The following is a 23,006-nucleotide window of genomic DNA, read 5'->3' on the forward strand; positions in this document are numbered from 1 at the left end:
TCTAAGATAAACGCGTTGCCCCCAAGCTATCCTTCTTCCTACTAATACTACTGGTCTCTCCAAACTACTATTGCTCTTTACACTACTACTCTCCTGTCTCACTGCTACTCTCCCCTCACTATTACTCTCCCCTCTATGCACTTGTAACTACACCCCTCATTTCGATCCACGCCTTACCACACACTCTGGCTATCGCCTTACCTTTACCAACTCATACTTCACTCTGGCCTCACCTCTACACCCATTATGGTCTTGCACTTTCTCCACCCCCTTCCACCATACACTCAAACTTCTACTTTTTCACTTTCACACTAACTAAATTCCCCTACACTTATCCCTCTCTATTCTTCTTTCTGTTATTCACATTTTATACAGCCCCGCCTCTTTACCACACACCACACACCCCACACCCCACACCCCACCCCACACACCACACACCCCACACCACACACACCTCACCTCCAATTCTGCAACCAACTCTCCAGCGCTCCTGTTTGCCCTCTGCTTTCTTGGTCCTCCTGGCCTCAACCCTGCAATCCACACTCTGCCTCTTGTTTTGTCTCCTTTTATACTGTGGTCCTGCTGGGTCTGTCCCCTTCCCACCCCCCTTCCATTGGCTGCAATGCTCACCTGACTCTAGGAACAAATCTGTGCCTGTCTTTTCCCCATGGGCTGGGTTAAACAGGTGAGAGGCTTTAAAAAAAAAACTGTAATACCCTTCTTCTTTTCTAGCACAGTTTTGTGAACCATTTGGTGTGGTAGCAGCTAGGGGCTCCGGCTGTTCACTACCCTTGTGACTTTCTTCAGGTGTTGGTTAGTTTTGTTGCCAATTCAGTTTGGGGAAGGTTTCTGTGTCTCTCCTGGCCGCCTGCAACCTCTCCTTACTTGCATGTTGTGTTCCGCTGAGCCCCATGTACTTGGGGTTATAAAATTGGGTGTTTAATTTCTTTTTGGCAGGGAAATTACAAGTCTATTTGCTGCCTGTTCTTGATTCATTGTCCTTTCTCTGGTCCAGGTTTTCTCGGTTGCTCCAAGGTGCACTGTGGGAGATGGCGTTCTGAAATGGAAAAGTGAAAACACTGGCTAGAAAATGTACTGAGGGACATTGGGAGAGTAGCACCATGAATGATAATTGTGGTACGGGGGTTGGCGGGATTCAGGGACTGTCCTCCAACTTCCACTCCCCGCATCTGGGACAGTGCTGGCTCTCTCGTTTGTCCTGGTGAGCCTCTTGTCCTAGTGTGGGAGGGGTCCTTGTCTCCCCACCGCCCTCTGCTCCCATTGACAGGTTTATGGCCCTGTGACACCAGCCCTGGGAAAGTTGAAAGGCTAACCTAACAAAAGTCAGAAGGAGGAGTCGAACAAATTAACGGCATTCTGAATGATGTTTTAATGAAATTAAGAATAAAGCCTACCTTTCCTTATTGATAGAGGGAACACCCTGCTTGTCTAAATGAACTAAAGTTGCTAGTCACTTGTCAGGAAGTCCAAAGTAAAGAATGTCCCCGCCCACACTAACTCTACTTGACCCTACCACTGTATATAACTAACTTTAAATAGGCCAAGAACAATGTCTCTTCTTCCCCTGGTCGTCTTGCGTCTTCTGATAGTCTCTTATACAAAGATTCCTCTTTGGTACTAATGTTCCTTAGTGTAATCTTCCTTGTATAGTTTAATTTTTTTTTTTTTTTACATGTAGAGCCTCAGGGTCCATGGGCATCCCTGCCTCGTGCCCTTACTCAACTGCCACTGCACCAAGATACTGGGGCCCGTTTTGACCCCTGCTATAGTTTCATTGTATAGCAACCGTACCCATTTAAGGTAGGTGGTCCCAATACCAAACTACTTCAGGACCGCTAGCAGCCAAGGCCATCTGATTGAGTAAAACTCCTTAACTTCATCGAGTGACAATACAGCTACTTCCTGTTTCTCTTTCTGGGTATAGTCTATTATTTAATGCAATCTCCTCAGATTGTTGGTAATATTTTTATGTGGGACATATCCGGTCTGGTCTGGATGTATGAGCTTATCTATGACCGGTCTAAGCCTCTTTGCCATGACGGCTGTAAGGATCTTCTCATCCTGATTCAGTAGCGAGAGGGGTCTATACGAGCTGCATTCAGTATCCGACTTATTTGGTTTGAGTAGGGGGATGATTAGCAACTCTCTCAGGGAACCGGGCAGATTACCCTTGTGCAGAGCCTCGTTTAACATTGCTAGTAGTGAGGGAAGGATTTCAGCTCTATATTCTTTATGAAATTCTCTGGGGAGCCCATCCGCCCCTGGGACTTTGCCAGTCGGCAGTTCCTTTATTACACTCTCTAATTCTTTTATTGTGATGGGTATCTCTGGGCTGTCACTCTCCTCCTTATTCAGTTTGGAAAACTGATCTCAGATAATGCTTCTTGTATATTCAACTCAACCCCCTCTGTGGTTTCATTATACAGGTGTGTATAATAGTCATAAAAACACTTATTCACCTCTTCTTCGGTCTCCTGCAGCTTTCCGTCCAGCCCCTTCACTGTCCTGATTGTCGACGTGTGGTCTCACTTTTGTATAACTAGGCTAGCAGTCGTCCCTGTTCTTCCCTCTCTGCGAGTTGTCTTTCGATGTAATTCTTGTAACTTAATTTGCATAACCTCTCCCAGTGTTCCCTACATTCCTGTTGCAGGCGGGACACCTCCTGGGCTTCTTCTAGGGATCTCTTTCCTGCTTGCATTATCATTTCTAGTCTACTTTCTGTCCTTTTGTAGATCCCGCAAAATAACATCTTGTATCCCCTTCGATTTAGCTATAGCTGTCCTTCTTACCACTCGCCACTACTAAAGGCCTCCCACAGCATACCCGCAGAGGTTACGCAACCCGTGTTGTACTTAAAATATTCTTTCACCTCATCTCTCAACTGTTCTCGGATCCCTAGATCTTTCAGTGCTTAGACTGTGAGGCTGCAGGTGGGGATCCTGGATTGGGGGGGGGGGGGGGGGGTGTGTAAGAGCCTGCCAGGTAACAACCAGCGGGGCATGGTCTGAGAGGACCATCGCTTTATATTCAGCCTGAGTGAACGCACTCAGTGTTTCCTCCCCTACCAACACATAATCTAATCTTGTGTATAGACTCTGCGGGGCGGAGAGGTGAGAGTATACTGTCTTGCGGGTACATTGTTCGGCATACATCTGCTAACTTAAATGTTCGCAACAACGTGCTTACAGCTTTTGCTGATGGGGTTGGATGAATACATTTATTATCTGACCTATCTCTTGACGGGTCCAACTTACAATTAAAATCTCCTCCCCCATATCATCGCACAATCTCTATATGGACTAATCCCGAAGTATAAAGATCTTAAGTACACAGTGGTATCCTGATTCGGGGTTGTACATATTAATCACACATATTACATTATTTTCAACCATTCCCCAAATTATTACCATCCTACCGTCTATTTCTAGAAAAGTCTGTAGAATCTTGAATGGGACTGTCAGTGCCACCCATATTAGAACCCCTCTAGCATACGCAGAGTATGTTGAGCCCAGGGTCAACCCCATGCCCCCTCCATTTCCGTGCTAGTGTATTTTGTCTTTCTTTAGTCAGGTGAGTTCCCTGCAGGAGAGCTATATCTATTTTCTGGCCTCTGAAATACGACATAACGCGTTTCCTTTTTAATATAAATCTTCAAGCCTCTCGCATTCCAGGTTGCCATTTTGAGTTCACCCATATTAGTTGGCTGTTTCAAATGGATTGGGTCTTCAACATATTCAACATCTTTGATATGTATGTCCACAGCTGTGCACTTCGGAACCTTTTTCGGCAGAGGGCGTCCTGCTTTAATGGCGTCGGGTCAATGTCCCTTGAAGGCTTCCGTCGAGGGCGACGTCACAGGATGTTATAAATGGGATGACCGGCGCCCCGTAGCCTCAGTTCCGTTTTTTTTCGCGAACGTGTTAACTTTGTGAGACTCAGAGCACCTCGTCTGTAAATTATTACGATGTCTTACTCTTCGACCCCTCCGACTCCGTGGTATGGCTTTAAGACCTGCCGGAACTGCAAGTAGAAGATGTCGCTCACCGACCCCCACCGCTTTTGATTGTGGTGCGTGGGCGAGTCGCACAACACTGACGACTGCTCGAAATGCCAGTTGCTGACTGCCAAGGCCTTGCTGGAGCGGAAGGGGAAGCTCCATGTAGGTAGGGGTTCTAAGCTTGTTAAGTTCAGGACTTCCAAGTCCAAGCGCGTTTCCACAGAGGACTCGAGGGGCAACTCTCCGCATCGGAAGGAGTCCCGGGATCTCGGTCCCGGAGTGGTTCCCGTCACTCGGCCTCCTCGTCCCGGCACTCTAGGAAGCGCTGTCACTGGTCGCCTTCCCCGTCCTCGGAGGATGGTGCCGCGAGGAAGGTTACGTGCCCTACGAAGTCCTCGACTCCGAAGGAATGGGCGGCGTTTAAACAATCCATGTTGGGGATTTTTCAATCGCAGGGCACGGGTCCGGTCGCGCCCTCTGACGAAGCTGGCCGGGATCGGTCTCGTACCGTGGCTCGCACGCCTTCAGGCTCGGGTACACGACCTGACTTGCAACGGGAGCCGTCAAGGTCCTGTTTGGACAAGGATTCAAAGAGTCGGAAGAGAGGTGTCTCTAGGTCTCGGGCCTCGTCTCCAGCGAGACTGCAGCAACATATTGAGGGCTTTGGGCCGGAGTCCACTCGTTCGACACAGTGTCCGTTCGATTCGGACATTGGCGCTTTGCCGTTGTATCAGCCCATGGCGCCATCAGCACCTGTGTCGACGCCGAAGCCTTCGTCGATCACGACGTCAAGGTTGTCGACGCTCTCGACGTCGGAGCCTCAACGACCTCGACGTTGGGGATTTTTTCTCGAAATTTGCCATTGGAGTACCTGGATATCGTGGATCATCCAAGGATGGCTATGTCTAAGTCTGTGAGGCCGGTTTTGGCCTCCAGGCCCTCTTGTGTCCCCTGACCTGGGTTTCAACTCCCTCTGGATGATATTTATGAAGAGGAGGAAAGGTCTGAGGTTGAGGAACCTGGTGACCTTGATGATCCACTTTTTTCTGGAGACAGTCAGTTGGAGGAGTTGCGGCAGACCCTCCATGATGCCAGTGGGTTGGACACTTCTTCGGAGGTGAAATTAGGCAGGCCTGAGTCTGGGGTTCATGCAGAGTCTTCGTACAGGCGAGGGTCTCTGAGTATCTGGGCTGCTCCAGTCCTCCTGAAGACTTTGTGCAGGATGATCTAACAGACATTTTAGATCAAGGTCTGCCCTCTAACCCTGTTTTGCCATTTCATCTTACCTTGCAGAAAAGGGTGGCAGCTGCTTGGCAGTCCCCGGAATCTCTTCCGGCTGTTGAGAAGTTTTAGACCAAGAAATACGGCCTTTCCGTTAGCAACCCCAGCTATTTATCTACTCACCCCACTCCTGAGAGCTAGGTGGGTCAGGTTGCTACGGCCACCTCGAGGCAGGCAGCGTACCCTACCATCCTTCTGTATAGGGACAACAAGCGCTTCGACGGTTGGGCCCGGAAGGTATTTTCTGCTGGGAGCATGGCCCTGAAATCGGCCAACTCCACGTGTGCATTGGCAAGGTTTTCACACACTCTGTGGAATTGTTTCTTTGGCGGCTGAGCATATTCCCGAGGGGGAAGAAAGGGGTGGGTTCTTTGCTCTCGTGCAGGACGACAAGGATGCCATGTGTGACACCCTTCAGTCGGGTTTGGATACGGCCGATCCATGGCTGCGAGCACCGTTATATGCAGGTTTGCGTGGTTGCAGAAGTCGGGGTTTGCTCTGGATGTGCAGGCCCGTCTTCTCAACTTGCCCTTTGATGGCACACATTTGATTGGCAGCAAGGATGACGAGAGCCTTGAGAGGTTGCAGACCTCAAAAGCTGCGGCAAAATCTTTAAGCGCTGTCAACCTCCGCCTTTTTGTCCTAGGGGACAGCAGTGGAGGGGAGGTTCCTTTCGTTACTACCCTTCCTTTGGTAGAATGAGAGGGGCCGCAAGTCAAAGGGCCCAACAAAATGGGACCAAATCGTGGTCTCAAAGCCGCTCAGGCTGCTGCCTCTTTGCCTTCAGGCACTACCACAGCCGCTTTCAAACCGTCATGAAGCCATGTCCCATGGTTCGCCTGTTGGGGGCAGACTGTCTCAGCAGCTCGAAGAATTGCGTGCTATTACTTCAGATGCATGGGTTCTGGATACCATTGCCCACGACTACTGCCTTCCCTTCCTTCAGTGGCCTCCCGACAATCCACCGGGGAAACTCTATTTGAAGCTTCCGGATCCGCTCCTTGCACAGGAAATTTTGAGCCTGCTGGAGAAAGGCGCTATAGAACTGGTGTCTGTAGCGGAGAGGAACAATGGATGGTATTCCCCTTATTTTTTTTATCCCAAAGGAAGACTGGGGATTGAGACCCATCATGTACTTGCGTTGGTTGAACACATTTCTCAGGAAGGACAAGTACAAGATGGTCACTCTTTCTCAAGTCCTCCAGGCCCTTCAACTTCAGGATCGGTTGGTGTCTCTGGACCTCAAGGATGCTTACTTTCATGTGCTGATTCATCCCGTGCACAGGAAGTACCTGAGGTTTGCGGCTGGCGACTCGCACTTTCAGTTTCGGGTCCTGCCATTTGGGTTGATCTCCGCCCCGAGGGTCTTCACAAAGTTAATGGTGGTGGTGGCAGCAGCATACCTCAGGCCAGGGGGGGATTCACCTCTACCCCTACCTTGACAACTGGATGATCCGGACATGTTCTCCCGAGTTGGCGTTGGATCATCTCGGTGTCACCTGCCGCCAGGGTCGGACTGGGACAAGAAATAGGCCCGGACACCCAAAAATTGGCCCACCCCTCGCCTCAAAAAAGTGGCCCACGCCTTGCGACCCTTGACCGGAAGTGATGTCATTTGACCCCACCCCAGTGACATCCCGGGAAGCGATGAAACATGACCTTTCAACCCTTGACAAAACAGGAAGTGGCATCAAATAGCATAGTTTCTAAGTACACTATGAAAAATATGGTTATGATTTCACTAATGTGATATACATTTCATACAAGAATGGATCGCCATATGTATCATCATTATTATCTTTGTATATAGATCCATATTAAAGGTTGCAGGTGTTTTTTATTTTTATTTTTCAAAAAGAAAAAATGTTTCACTATTTTTTTTCTCCTCAAAATAGACCCAGGAGTGGCCAGAAATCGGCCCCCACTCCACAGGGGCGATTTCGGCCCGGCAGCAGGCTGAAAGGCTGAGGGGCCAATCCAACCCTGCCTGCCGCACCCTCCACAGGCTGCGCTGCTCCCTGAATTTCAAGAAGTCGCATTTGACACCTTCCCAACAGCTCCAGTACATCGGGGCTGTTTTAGACACGTCCTTGGGGAAGTGTTCGCCTCCCAAGGTAAGGGCTCATCAAATTGTGCAGATGGTGGACAAGTTTCAACATGCCCAGAGTCTCCTGGCTTTTGAATTCTTAAGGTTGCTTGGCACGGCTGCAGATGAGATCCCTGCAGTGGACTCTCAAGATGCAGTGGTCACAGTTATCCGGCAAGATGTCAGATCCTGTTCAGATTCCACTCTTGGTGTCCCAGGATCTTCTGTGGTGGGCCAATGAAGGGAACCTGATGAAGGGGGAACAGTTTTGGCAACAGAGGTGACAGTATTGACGGATGCTTTGCTCACAGGATGGGGTGCTCATGCCAACGACTTGACCTCCAGCAGTCGTTGGTCTCGGTCGGAGTCCAAACTCCATCTGTTAGAGCTGCGGGCTGTCAGGCTAGCCCTGAAGGCTTTTCTGCCCTCTGTACAAGGGAAGAGTGTCCTGATCATGACAGACAACACAGTGGCCATGCATTACCTCAACAACAAGGGGGGGGGGGGGTGTAGGGTCACTTCCGTTTTGCAGAGATGCAATGCAGCTCTGGTTCTGGGCCATCCAGCAGGAAATTACGATCTCAGCCGTTCATCTGGCCGTAGATGAAAATGCGGCGGCGGGCGCTCTGTGCAGGCAGAGCACGGTCTCCCATGAGTGGGAGTTGGCACAGGAAGTCATTCAGGAAATCCTCGCCCTTTGGGAACCCCGCAAGTGGATCTCTCCGCCACCAGTGTCAACTGGAAGTGTGAGAGATTCTGCTCAAGGGAATTTCCTCCTAGAGGAGCCTTAGGAGACGCGTTCGTGGTGGATTGGTCATTCCCACTGCTGTAAGGGTTTCCTCCAGTCCCCGTCATTCCTCCAGTGTTGCGGAGGTTATGGAGGTTCGGTTCCCACATGATCCTCATTGACCCGGACCTTCTAGAAATGTTAATCTGTGCTCCAGCAGTCTTCCCTACCAAGAGGATCTGCTCTCTTGTGAGGGGGGCGGGGTCAGGTTCTCCAGCCAGAGGTCAAGACTCTGAACCTTCACGCTTGGTATCTGAAAGGTTGAGGTATAAGGATTGGGACCTCCCGGATGACGTGATGGAGGTGTTGCTTTTGGTCAGGCGGCCTTCAACAAAATCCCTGTACCGTTGCCGTTGGCATAAGTTCTGCGACTGGTGCAGAGATCACAATGTTGATCTTTTCAGTGCTCCATTCCTATGGTTTTGTCTTTCTTACTTTCTTTGGCTCACAGGGGCCTTCAAATGGGTACCATTTAAAGGTTACCTGGCGGCGCTGTCTGTCTATAAGCTCTCGTCTGAAGAATGTCCTTGATTCCTTTGATTTCTCAGTTTCTTAAAGGACTGACTGATGTATTCCCGCCATCCCCTTTCCATGTGCCAGTTTGGGATTTTAATTTGGTTTTGAGATTTCTCATGGGTGCTCCGTTTGAACCTTTGCACTCTTGTCCTTTGAGATAACTGTCCTTCAAGACTGTGTTCTTGGTTGCTGTTACATTTTCATCTAAGCCACCCTTTACTGTGTTTCACAAGGACAGGGTTGTACTGCGACCACATCCGTCCTTTCTACCTGAGGTAGTTTCTGAATACCATTTGAGTCAAAAGGTGGTTCTTCAATCTTTCTACCCTCCTCCTCATCCTGGTAAGGAAGAGGAGCAACTCCATCGGTTGAATCCTAGGAGAACTCTGAGCTTTTACATTTCTAGGATTTCCAGGGTCAGAGTGGACGCTCAACTCTTTGTAGGATATGCCTGACACCGTTTAGGCCAGGCTGTTGCCAAACAGACCTTGCCCAGGTGGATTATCCTTACCATTACGGAGCGTTACCAATTGGTAGTTAAGGACCCTCCTGAAGGGTTGAGAGCGCATTCCACTAGGGGCGTGGCTACTTCCACCGTCCTCCAGTGGGGTGTTCCTATTAGGAATATTTGTGATGCCGCTACATGGGCTTCCATCCACATCTTTGTAAAACATTATTCCCTGGATACAAGCCATGGTCAGGATATGGCCTTTGGGAAGGCGGTTCTTTATTCCGCAATCTAATTGGGTACTCTAAATTCTTTTCCCTCCTCCATTTACTGGTACTGCTTTGGGAGTCTGTCAAAGATGTGGAATACGTTGGAGGACACATTCCATTCGAAGAACAAGTTATTTACCAACTGGTAACGTTCTTTCGATTGGATGTTCCTCCAACTTATTCCACATCGCCCTCTCAGCCTGCCCCTCAGGAGAATTTCCTATGCGATTGCAGCTTCCGTCTCTGCAAGGCTAAGTGCAGTCAAGTAGGCATGAGACTGGTGCCACACGTTCTGAGGGAAAAAACTTAAACTGAGGCTACGGGCGCCGTGCGTCCTATTTATAACATCATGTGACATCGCCCTCGACGGAGGCCTTCGAGGGACATTGACCCGATGCATCGACGCAGGACGCTATCTGCCGAAAGTTTCCGAAGTGCACAGCTGTGGACATACATGTCTAAGATGTGAATACGTTGGAGGAACATCCAGTTGAAAGAACGTTACCAGTTGGTAAGTAACTTGTTCTTCTATTTCATCTCACCCTTGACACCTTCCCCCTTTCCCCCCCCTCTGCATATCCGTAGGCCCACTCCCCCCCAGCTCCCTTCCTCTCCCCTCACCAACCGTTCCCAACAATTGCCCAGCTCCAAATCTGGATCTCGGGCATCCCTGCATCTCTCTCCTTTCCTGGCCCAATGACGTTAGTCGGAGTGCAGCTGGGAGGATACTGAACTGCTAGTATCCTAGCTACTCTAAACTATTGTGGGTGATAATGTGATTCTTAGCGTCGCTTAATACTAAACAGCACCTGTGCTTCCTGCATTTAGCTAACAGTGAGAAATGCATTTGCTTTTCAGCTCAAATGTCAATATCGGATCAGTACATGTTGGCCACTATGCAACCAAGAGTGCATCATGCAGACAATGCAGGTTCACTTGTCATTTTCATTTCCTGCCTGGTCTTGTTTGTCCATCGGCATATTCAACGAGTTCATCCACTTGCTTGCGTCTTCCGGGGTCTCGAAAAAAAAGCACAGTCCTTATATAGGACCTTCATCTTTGCCGGATACAGCAGCATGTATTTAAGATTGGCAGTGCGTAACCTCCTATTGACTGCCCCATAGTTGCACCAAAAAAGTATAATCCGGGTATGCAGTGATGGTCGCTGATGCTCGGCTGATCGTCCCTCCTTTCCGAAAGTGTTCTAGGATTCTCTCCCCATCCTTGTAATTAAGTATCTTGGCAATTACCGGCCGGGGCGGAGCTCCGGGCGGCTGTTTTCTTGGCAAGGCCCTACGCCCCCTTTCCACTGTAAACCCCTGGGTTAGTTATCCAGCTCCAATTTCCTGCAATAACATGTTCTCAATGTAATTTGTTTGGTTCGGACCTTCCTCGACCTCCGGGAGCCCAACAAACCATACGTTATTCCTCCGTGCACCACCTTACGCCTCTTCTGCTCTGTTTTCCAGATTCCTCACCTGCTGCTTCAGTATGGAAACTTCCTGGGAGTTTTTGTTGCAACTGCTTGTATTGGTCTGCACCTTCCTCTCTAGCACCCCTGTGCATTCTGTTAATGCTCTGACATCCTGTCTCAGGAGGTTCACGTCAATGCTAATTGCGTCGATTTTGAATTCCAGTGTCGATTTCAGCTCCGCTATGGCCGCTAGTATTTGATGATCATTTTGCCCCGGGGCTTCTCCTTCTCGTGCCTCTTGCACAGTTGTCTTTGCGCCATCTACCATTTGTGCGGGTTTAGCAAATGTCAATTAACTGTTTCCCTTTACTCTTGTTTGACTTGGATGCCATTGTTTCGCCGCCCTTGCTCTGCAGCGCCCTCTTTTGCTTAGATTCACAGTGTGCAGTCACTTGTTTATCGCAAGTCTGTGTTGGGGGCTGAGGGATTATTTCAGCTGTTCTTGCAGCACGTTATGTGTATACCCTTTCTGGGCCCTTCCCATATGCAAATAGGTGTTCCTGGTGAGTGTCCCGATGACTGAAGTACTGTTCTGGTCTATTGCTGCCAACCTTTGCTGTTATCCGCGCCTCACATGCAGCCCTTTTATACTTTTAGTACTTTATACTGGTTTCGGACTGTCCCAGTGGATACCACCTTCGTGCACGGCGCCTCGTGTTACAATTTGTAGCAGTTTTCACCATGTATCCCATTTGCCTCTGGGCTATCCTGCTCAGGGTGTGCCCGCTTTTCCCAGATTGACTTTGGCTGCTACATCCCCTTACAGCATCGGCCACGCTTTCTCAGGGCTTCTATGTTGTCTCTCCTGTATCCCCCTTCACCTGGTTCACCAGTTGCTGCTGGTCATTTCCGAAGCTAGGGGCGCACCAGGTATGACGCGACGGTGTGACGTGCTGCAGTGCTCCCAAGGGGTGATGTGCTATCATAGCCTGCTGCGTAGATATTGCAGCTCGAGTCAGTCCAATTGCAACCATTTAAATTTTCCAGGCATCCTGGATCTTCCTTTCGCAGCTACACGCCCCACCCTAGTCACCTACTGCTGTGCGCTGTTAGTCAGCCTTCCTTCCGCTGTCTGTCTGGACTCTCCTCTCACAAGGCCCCACCGGCCAGCTCTACAGTGTCCCTCCGCTCTACTTATTGTACAACCACGATCTGTTCTCCCGAGGCTAGGCTGTCATACCCTCCTGGGACCCGGCTGCAGTTTCTGCCTGCGTGATTCTTGGACACACCCTTGCTGTGGTATGTGGTGTGTTATCCAGATGTTTGTGCCTTCCTTCTCTGCCTCCTGTGGCCGTCACCTTCATTCAGTAACGTATTTCTGCTAGTCGTGCTGACTGGTTCCAGAGCATCAGACCGGGCCGCCATGTTGTTCCCAGGTCTCTAATGCAGCGTTCGTCAGTGTAGCTCATGTCAGTGTAGCTCATGCCTGCACTCCGTGCGCCCAAGTTGTGGCCTCCAGGTAACTGCTAATCCGGCTCCCATTTAGTTTTTCTCTTCCTCTTCAGGCCGTCTCCTCTCTGCACTGAATTCGCCCAGTGTTATACTAACGCTATGCCCCCGATATGTGTGGGGTTCCGTGGTCCTCCTTTCGCTCGTCAGTTTCACTATATAGGGAAGGCCCGGGACGCCCCTCTTTCATGCCCATTACTGTATCAGCACGTAATGTATCCAATGTAATTGTTTGACGATTCGTGTAAAGTACTGCTGCGTATCTGTGCGGTGTCCGCTTTCACGTTTTCCTTCGATGGGATGCTTACAATCTCTATTCTGACCACATCGTTGTGAAGGTGCGCAAGATGTTCCAGTGCACCGATGGCCTCGTATTAGTTCTCACTTTATATTCACAGCTCGCATGGCTTTCTCAGGTTACTGGGCTTGTCATATGCTTCCCGCATGTAGAGCCTTGTAGATCCTTCGGTGTCTGGAGCTCTGTCCGCAGGGGTCCTGCCACTATGGTCCCTAGGCGTATGCCCCTCTGCCCTGTTCCAAGCTGCTAGCCCATACTCCCGTATCCTCTTATGCTCCTCGGCACCTTTCGGATCTGCCAGCTTGCTTTTAATCTTCTCCTAATCTAGTCATTCAAGCCGGCCGGGGTCCAGTCCAGCTACATCCATATCACAGCCACTCTTCCTTCTCTGTAATGGCCCCTTGGCTCACTCCTTTGTCCCCGGTCGGCCGCCATCTTGTTCTTCTTTCAACTGGATTTCATCCCTCTTCTCCGGCTCACAACTCCTGAACTGTCTCACCTTTCTCCGCAGAATAGTAATCGCGTTGTACGCCATTCATTCATGCATTTGCAGTTCCAATGTTGAATGTTATAGCCGCCTTAGTTCGTATCTTATTTTCTGGATCATTTAGGATCAGCAGGAGCACCTCTGAAGCACGTTTTATCCCATTGCTCTGTAGCCACGCCCCTCTTCCTTGCATAGTTTCTTTGAGAGGTTTTTGTAGTTCGTCCAACAACACTGTATATGCGTGGCCAGCAGCGCCACCGATGTGGCAGCTCTGTTGATTGCCTCCGTGTATAGCCCAGCGCTTTGGAGGAAACACGTTCTGTGATTCCCTGAAATCTGTGCAATCTTATGCAGGGATCGGAAGTGGTGCCGCATGGTTTGCGCTAACTTGCAGTGGCAACGGGCGCCCACGAGGCAAGAAAACTGAGGGTGGACCTGCAACCCCGACACTAGTGAGCCAAGATGGCGGATGGCTGTGGTGAATGGGAAAGCGGGAGACGTATCTCAATTGTGGGTGAAGATAAGGAGAAACCCCCACAGCTTGCCTAGTGCAGGCAAAGAACGAGTGCGGCTGCCCTTCGCCGAAGAAGCGCTAGAGGGTAGAAGTTGAGGATGACTGGTGGACCCGGAGGGACACAAGGGCAGTCCCGGTGAGGAACGGTAGGCGCCCGGCTCCTCCCCCGCTCTGGTCGTTGTTGGAACCCAGCACGCAATACGACCAAGAACATAGACGGTCCAGAGCGGCTGCGATTCCCCGATTGGGATTGCCTAACTGGAGGATCAGCTTGAAGTGCTGTGGTCTTCAGCGGCGAGGCAGCCGCGCAGGATCGGCCAATGCCTTATGAGTGAAAGTGAAGAGAGTAGTTAACACCTACTGGACCATACAAGCCCCAGGGCGGGGGTGAGATGTTCAGGACTACAGGCCCGATGTCCCGACGAACATGGAAGTCCTGAGGCGGGCAACTCGCCGCACATCTCTCCAGCATTATGGGCTTGGCGGGCCCTGCTGCATTTGCATATTGATGGCGGTGAGCCGTGGAATGAGCGCTGCTCTCCCTTCCCATTCCACTCCAGAGCGAGACGGCTGGAGGGCTCTCAGACTGCAGAGGTGAGCCTACCCTTCCACAGGGAGGACCCGACTGGGTGCTGTGGGAGGAGGGGGACCCTGTATATCCCATAAGGTTCTCCACAGTGTCTTGGGGAGCAGGACAATAAGGGGAAACATAAGCAGGCCACCCCTGCGGAATGGTACTGCTGTCTCCCAGGAAATGGCCATTCGCCAGCTGAACGACCCCCCCTTGCCTTCCCCCTTTAGCCCCCCTCTCACATCGGTGGTGGTACATCACCAAGGGAGGCCGCCTGCAGGTGGTGGAGGCAGCACTCCACAATCATCTCGAGCCATAAACTAGAACAGACCTCCCCCCCCATCGCAGCACCCGCTTCCCTGGACATTTGAGGCAGCTCCTCCTGAATCGGCTCCTACACCAATGAAATTGCAGGTTCCCTCCATTCTGTGGGGGCCCGACTCAAGTAGGCGGAAAAGATCGTAGGCTGCAAATTAGTATGTGGGAGGTGGGTGGTTTCTAACCCCCATATCCACGAAAAGGGCAGAACCAGAAAATATCAATGCGTCTAGGCAAGTCCCATAATGGCTTGAACCCAGAAGAGGGGTATACATCCAGATAGAAGAGAACGGAACGGGTACCCTCAGGACGAGAGCAGCAGCTTTCAACACCTTGCTACAATAACTGGGTCCTCCTACTGCGTTGGGGTCGATCGCAATCATGTCCAAACACGTGAAGACCCCAAAGAGTGGGGACATCTCGACCATGTTCGTCCCTGGAGATGGGGGTAAAAAACAGGAGTCGTCGAGATCATCTCCTCAAGCCCCACCAGAAGGAGTTGGTCAGCTGGCTACCAGAGAGGACATCCAAGCGTTCATGTTGGACATCAAAGCTGAATTTCGCTCCTGTATGTTGGAACTCACCACCAAACTGGAGCACAATGACCAACGAGTGATGGAGGTAGAGCAAAGACCGGGAGAAATTGAGGACCTGACCCAGGAGCGTGCTGCGTCCCTTTTTAGAAATTCAATGGAAGATACGGGCGCTAACGGATAGAAATGAAATCCTTGAGTACAAGCAGGAGGATTTGGAAAACCAGGTCCGGAGAAATAATCTGCTCATCAGTAAGGTGCCCTCTTCGGTTCCCGACCAAAGCCTGGCAGAATGTTGATCTAATTCAGTCCCTCCACCCAAATCTTGAAAAAGCCCAACTTCTGCTGGATCGCACCCACAGACTTCACCCCCAGAGAGGACTGGAGACGGAATCCCGGGTCCACTTCTTGACAACAAAGCAGGCAAAAATGGAGATAGGCCACTCCAAAGATGATCTGTCGTTTCAAGGATCCCCTTTGCAGATATATCAGGATCTAGATACAGTGTTGTAACATCAGAAACATAGGGCTCTCCGGCCACTGATCCTATTTCTATGGGACCAACAGATCCACTATCACTGGCAGTTCCCAACTGCGGTCCAATTCTCTTTCAAACGGTTCTCCTGTACGATCGCACACTTGGAAGATGCAGAGATGATTCTCAATCCTGCTCTGCTGGAAAAGAGAGATGGCCCCTCGCCTGATTCCCTCAGGGGTAAGGAAACCCTCCCGCCAAAAGCGAGACATATGACGGTCAAGAGTCCAGAAGGGTCGCAACTTGAGATGGTGGGCCCCCACAATCCAAAGCTTTGGTCCATGACTGAGTCAGTGTATTCATGGAAAAAAGTATCATAATGCAAGTAAGAATGGGCTTTACACGGTCGATGCCAAACTCCAAGGTGGATGTCACCTAATGGCCCTTGGAGAATCCTGCTGAATGTCTGGCAGGAGTGTAGTTCGGAGTCCACGGTTCGGACCCAGTTCAAGGTTCATGGTTATGTTGGAAGAAATGTTAGTTGGAACACGTTCACAAGAATTTCTACGTGATGGATGGCAACTGCTGACCATATGACAGCCCCCGGGCCCCCGCAACAATGCCGTTGATCAGCCAAGAAGCTCCTATTGAATAAAACTTTGTCGCATTGAATTTTAAGGGCCTCAACTCGCTGGTGAAGAGGAAATCCATTTTAAAACGACTACTTCTGGAAGATTATTCCCGTCTCCGAAACAGGAATTTCCCGGAGCAGTTCCTGGCTTCGGATGGCTACAAAAAGGGAGGCACAGCAATCCTGGTGTCCAGGGGCACCCCATTCGAAGAGCTGGACTCCATCATAGACCCGGGAGGTCGCTTCATAGTAGTGAAAGGAAGGCTCCTGGGCCAGCTACACTCACTGGTCATTGTCTATGCTCCAAATGAAGGGCAGTAGTGCTTTTTATCTGACCTATAAACCATCATTCTCCCATTCCTGGAAGGCCAGGTCGTCATTGGGGGTGACTTTAATGGGGTCCCTGACCCAGACGAGGATACAAATCATGCGCCTGCCCCCAAGGACTACAAAATTGCTCTGGGTATTCTCCACCTGTTTAGATCCCTGGGAGTGGTGGACACTTGGAGGGTGCTTCACCCAGGGGAAAGGGACTACCTTCTTCTCACATGTTCACCCCACATCTTCACGCATTGACCTGCTTCTGGTTTCTCCCCATCTCCTGTCCTTCACGAATAAGGTTGCCATAGCCCCAAAGGTGCTCACAGGTCATGCCCCGGTGGTGTTACAGATTAGATCCTGGAGCCCCTCCTCAGCCTCTCGACCACAATGGTGCTTTTATGATCCAATATTGAACGATATGGCACTAAGAGACGAGGTGGCGAAAGCAGTTAAGAACTATTTCCAAGATAACCCCACGGAATTAACCTCCCCAGCCACAACGTGGGACGCCATGAGGGCGGTTATCAGAGGGGTCCTGATAGCACACACGGTAGCGTATCACAGGAGGAAGAAACGTAGGAGAACCCAATTGGAACAGAAGATGGAGGCTATGGAGTGGATGCACAAAAAGGGATGGTCCCATAGGGCCCGTGCGGCCTTGCGAGTGGCCCGTAACAAACTAGAGGCCTTGTATATGGAGGAAACTGCGCCAACCCTATTGAAGGAGAAACTGGCGAAATCCAGGAAACTGACTTATTAATTAACGAGACCGTGAAGGGGTCACCCACTACGGAGTGCAGAAGAACTCCAGCTAGCACAAGAATACTTACTGGAGAATATGGCCAATGTGAACAGATCAATGGAGGCTCGGAGACAATACATCAGAGGCATCCCTACAAAACCTGCCACAGTAAGATAAAGAAGCGTTGGAAGTCCCGATTCAACAGGACGAAGTTGAAGCAGTCAAATCACTGAAAACCCGCGCCGCGGGACTGGATGGCATATCATCCCGATTCTACAAACTCTTTAGACTCCAGCTCTTGGCTCCTTTGAACTCCCTGTTTAGCACGTTTCGAGGGACGGGAAGTGTTACCCCCTCAATGCAGAAGGATCCGAAGGATTGTGCCTCGTATAGGCCAATCGCTCTCATGAATATCGATGCTAACATCTTCTCTAAGGTAATAGCGAATCGCTTAGCCCCTCTCCTCCCGTAACTGATAACCCAGACCAAACAGGTTTTATACTAGGTAGGAAAAACGGGTGCTCTGGACTGGGTGGTTTAGGTGTCCCTGATATACTGAGATACACTGAAGCAGCCTAACTAACTCATGTGCCCAACACCAAGATGGATGGAGCTAGAGTAGGCGCAAATCCCCCTGCCACTGCGCTTCTTGCACCTAGCGCGTAAGAAGTGGTCTAGCCTCTCCTCGACGAAACTTACTCTGAAGATAAGGGATGGGGTCCTGCTGAGGAAGATGATCGCTATGGGAATGGGTCCACTCTCCCCAATTTTTGGTAATCCTGACTGTGCCTCGGGGGTCCCGCCAGGAGCATTCAGAAGGTGGAAAGAAGGTGGGTTTATTACATTGGGTCAGCTATTCGCAGAAGGCCAGCCGTGTACTTTTGAAAGTGTAAAAAAGAATGTAAACTCATGGAGAGGGTCAGGCTCTCATACGCCCAAATCTGGCACTGGATTACGCACCCTGAAACAAGAGAGCAGGCCACGCGACCCCTGAGCCTTCTTGAACTGAACATGGGGGAAGACTTACAGAAGGGAGGGATTTTGAAACTATACAGACTGTTGCGAGAAGAACTCATGTTGCCGCGACGTCCAGAATATAATACCCGCTGGGAGACACTTAGGCGCGTAACTGGATGATGCAGCCTGACTGTAGCTATGGGCTAGAGCCTGCACCTCCTCCAAATGTGTGACAAATGAGTGTTCGTTGAAACTGCTTTTCCGGTGGTATTACTCGCCATTACAGATCCACCACTTCCAGACCCTGTTCCCCCTTCGTGCTGGCGAAATTGTGTGGGGCCCCAGGCTCATACTTTCATATGTGGTGGGAATGGCCTCTGATGCAGGTTTTCTGGAAGAATATAGTGCAACTGATTCACAATATTGCAGGTAGACTCCTACCGCTGTGCCCAAAAACAATATTGCTGGGTGTTCCATGTGAGGGGATATACCTGAAAGTCGGGTGCCCGGGCAAAGTTGATGACTCACCTGTTGCTCTCAGCACGTATCACTATTGCCCGGTGCTGGAGGACGGTGGAAGGACCGGTGGTGGATTAAGGTTTAAGACATAATACGGGGCTGAGAGAGTTTCGGTGGCAAAGGAGGGGAAGATGTCTCAAGTTCAGGCAGTTTGGTCCCCCTTACTCAAATTTGATCAAATATTCCCGGCACTGACCTTTAAGCCAAGTCTGGTGAGACGATATTTGGACATGGAGTGGAGTGGAGTGGGAAGAGAACAGTTGGACACCTGAGGGATTGTGGGGGGGGAGTGGATTAAGCTTGAAGGTTGTGTATCACTACAGCGACTTATGTAAGTTAATGTGAGGTTGATGCTCCAATGATGAAAATAATAAAAACAAATTGGGAAACACTGTTATGATCTCTTACTCTCTCCGGAATTGTAGAATGGAATAGCTTGACTCTGTTGCCTAAGATTCTATCACCATCAACCCCACACATCTTCAGGCTATTGCATGAAGAACTAACTGAAAGGCACTAACATAATGCTAACTGAGTGGGCAAATGATAGAAGAAAAAAAAATTGGCTAGCTAGGATGTTCTGAACAAGATCTGATTTTGAACCTCACAAGAGTAAAAAGGAAGCTCCTTAAAAAGGATTGGATCAATACGCTCGATGTGACTGCAACAACCAAACTTTCTAAATATCTACCACCTAGCGGAACCAAGCTGAATCATCTTTGAAGCTACTTACTAAAAGTTCCAGACAGATCTTATAGGGACACTTTTTTGAGAATCCGGTTGAAAACTGAGATAAATGCAATCCGTGGCACTTCAGAACGCAGTACTTGCCGATTCGGTCTACTTACAGACGAGACTGAAACCATCAAGCATCTCCTTATCCATTGTAATGGGCTGAGGAAATAAGAGGAAAGTATCTAACCCCATTGATGGAGATTTACAGGACGATGAGGATCGCTGGAAAGCCTTGACAAGTGGAGAAAAGACATTGTGGGTCATAGCCACTGTGTCAATGATACTAATTATCCTCCCACAATTGGAAACAGTAGCGCCTATCTAGGAGTAATAACAATTATGTAACATCAAAGGCACGAAGACTCTAAGGAATAAAGAACTTGAAACGCAAGGGTTAACGAACAGGACAGATGTTAATTTAGTAAACTTTATAAAAATTAAGTCATTTGAATCAAATAAAAAAAAATTATCAGCATTTGGAATAATTGGCAAAGTACCAATTCTTAGGCTTTGAATAGAGTTCGTCTTGGCCTAATCATTACACTTTCTGCTTACCCAGGCAGGTTCAATTCTTGTGGGTCAGCAGTTGTCTCCCAGACTCTGTCCCTTGATGGTCCACCATGTGGTGGCCATCGGTGAAATTTCATTATCTCATCCCAGCCTGCTAAAACTGGTTTATAAGGGATTAGTCCCTCCCCCATTTCACTATTGGTCAATCCAATCTTAACAGATGAAGATGCAATTCATGTCATCCGTAGATACAGTAGTACTGACTATCCTGTTTGTGTACATTTGCAAATAAGCCAACTTGTCGATATCAATAATTAATCTTTAAACTGGCATGGTTTTAAACAAGAAAGACATGTGCCAAATGGTACACGATGTCCATGTTTTAGCCAAAAGATTTTGAACTATCAATTTGTCCCAATTAAGCGTTTGAGCTTGGTTGGTGTTTTATATTAACTTGGATGGCTGTATTTTTTGTTGACGTAAGTAGCTTAAAATGTGTGTATACTAAAGTCATATCATGATATGCAGACCATTTGCTATGCGTTTTTTGCAATTAAATCTTTTAAAAATACCATTCTCATGCGCAACAATTACTGTTTTCATGTTTTGAAAGGCTGCACTTCTGCTGCTATATTGTAATAACAAATGCTGATAAAACGTCTATGCACTGATCATGGCAAAGTAGAGAGATCGTTTGCTTTGTAGATCAATTTGTAAACAGGACAAGTTAGAAGTGAGTCATGTTGATTTAGCTATATCTATTTTGTACTTTTTGCATAGGAAAATAATTCACTTTTTAAGCAAACCAAGCTTTTTGTGGCTTGCATTGAACACATTAACCCCATCATGCATTTTAAATTGTTCAATAATGTTCTTTCATTTCACTTATGCTTGAAAAGAGAAAGTGTCAGAGCCAATAGTTCTGAAAGAACATTTGTGAAATACATCTTCTGTCCATCAAAAGGAATACCCTATTTGTGAAATGCAGCCCTGTCAAAATCAATAGGAATGTTTCATTTTTAGCCACAGGCCTATGCGGCCTGTCTTGGAGTCTTAGCTGTTCAAACTATAGGGTTGTAATACAATTTGACGCAGTGTTCCCTAAAGGTAGCTTCTGCTTATCTGATGATGCTTGATATTGATCAGCTTTTTCCATCTCCTGCTCATCAAATCTTCATTTCAATCCCTGCAGTGGTTACACCATCCCAGAGAGCAGTCAGCAATGTATTGTACCTATTGTGTTTTTGGTAATTAAATGAGTTTGCATCTCAGCATTGTTTTATGGAATGATAATTTCAATGCAATGCTGATTTTCAACTATGCCCAAGGACTTCTAGGTTTGTATTGCAGCAGTGGCCCAGTAGGACATTTTAATTATTTAGTTTGTTTTTCTGTACCACAGGAATATGCAGTGAACTGCCATGTGATAACATGGGAGAGAATACTGAGCCATCTTGACATCTTTGCATTCGGACACTTCTGGGGCTGGGCCATGAAGGCTCTGCTCATCCGGAGCTATGGGCTTTGTTGGACGATCAGTATCACATGGGAAGTAACAGAGGTAAGTCTTGGTTGAACAGGTTCACTGCTGATCATGTGCAACTCTCTGCAGCAACTATATGCATTTATGATTCTTGTTTGTGGCCAGCCATACTCCCCTGCTTCATCTCTAGGTGTCCTCTTCAATCCGAACTTCTCTAGATTCTAACAATTGTGGTTATCCTGAACAGCAGGTTAAGGTCCATAACACCAAGTGAAGGACTTAAAAAAATAAAAATTTAAAAAACATAAAACTGAGAAAGAAAGCTAGCTCTGCAGGAAAATGGTAATGGGTGCAGGTTTCAGGTCTGAAATTAAAGCCTTTCTGGATGATGCTTGTAAGTAAGATCGCACAGATCAAAAACCTTAAAGGAAAATGTGCACAAACTAGTAAAAAGGAAAACCTTTAAATATTTGATACTTCCAAGAATTACCAGTGATAAAAAAAAAAGATGAATGGGGCTGTCTCCAAAGACAAAACTGGCTCCCACTGCAAGCCTGTATCATCTTCAAATTTTGTTGCATGATCTACAAGACTGTCATCCTAAAGTCCCCAAGCTACCTCACTGAGAAAGTCTGCATTTCCGGAGGCCTGCGATGCAACAGAAGTAAAGAAATGTGCAGACTTGAATTACGACGGTGCAGGAAGGAAAGAAGCAGAAGACCGGCCGTCTGTCAACGCTTCAAGACTCTGGAACCTCCTCCCCGTCAACATCAGACTTGCCCCATCACTTCTATAGTTTAAGAAAGAGCTCAAGACCTTCCTCTTCAAGTATTGACTCCAACGCCTAGGTCCACCCACCCTGCACTCCCCACCCTACCTGAGACTCAGTGATCTCCTTCCCTCTTGTCTTCCTCCCATGCCGCTAATTTCCCACCCTCCCCTGTTAGGTCCATGCTCCTTTTTTCTCTGCTTCCTTCACTGTATTCTTCCCCCTTTGATTGTAAAGTGCTCCGTTGCTTCCCGAAACCAAGTCTGCGCTGTGAGGGGTCAGTAATGCGAGGCGAAAAACTTTTATTTATCAAAACATGCCATTTTATTCTGATAGGAAATATGATTTAAAATGCCTCTCTATCCCTGCTTTGCTGAAGATTTCCCTGCCTAACCAAAGTGGAAACACTCTAACGCAGGATAACTTGCCCTCACACTAAGCAACAACTACACAAAGAACATATATGGCAATATAACAACATTCACAATTTCTGAATAACCTAATGTCCTGGGTAATTTCCCTTCCCCAGGATTCAAGGTTAATACTGCCTCTGTTCAACCAAAGAAAGAAATGTCTTGAATCGGTCCTTCATGTTTCAAAGTAAAAGTTTATTAACCAAAGTTCAAATGATAGCAAATCTTTCCTCCTGGGTGAAATATTCACTTTCCACTTCAACCAAATAGCACCAGATTCTATGTTGATTCATCGCCCGTTTTTTTTTTCAAAGCATTTTTTGCCAATAAACAATGATTTTTGATTATTTTTTGTTTTGTTGGGGTGTTCAAATCTCCCCTCATCCCCCCCTTTCCCTCCTC

At 48.4% G+C, this 23,006-nt stretch overlaps 1 protein-coding gene across 1 annotated transcript in view; it reads left to right on the plus strand.

The window, feature by feature from the left end:
• PTDSS1 (phosphatidylserine synthase 1) overlaps window positions 1–23,006 on the plus strand; it is a 1,048,798-nt gene that overhangs the window by 517,712 nt on the left and 508,080 nt on the right. The window contains exon 5 of the mRNA XM_069621400.1: window positions 21,342–21,500. Coding sequence (XP_069477501.1) covers window positions 21,342–21,500 — 159 coding nt within the window. The remainder of the gene's footprint in view (window positions 1–21,341; window positions 21,501–23,006) is intronic.

This window comes from Ambystoma mexicanum, chromosome 5q (genome assembly GCF_040938575.1).
Source record: "Ambystoma mexicanum isolate Mex_15411 chromosome 5q, UKY_AmexF1_1, whole genome shotgun sequence".
NCBI classification, from domain to species: domain Eukaryota; kingdom Metazoa; phylum Chordata; class Amphibia; order Caudata; family Ambystomatidae; genus Ambystoma; species Ambystoma mexicanum.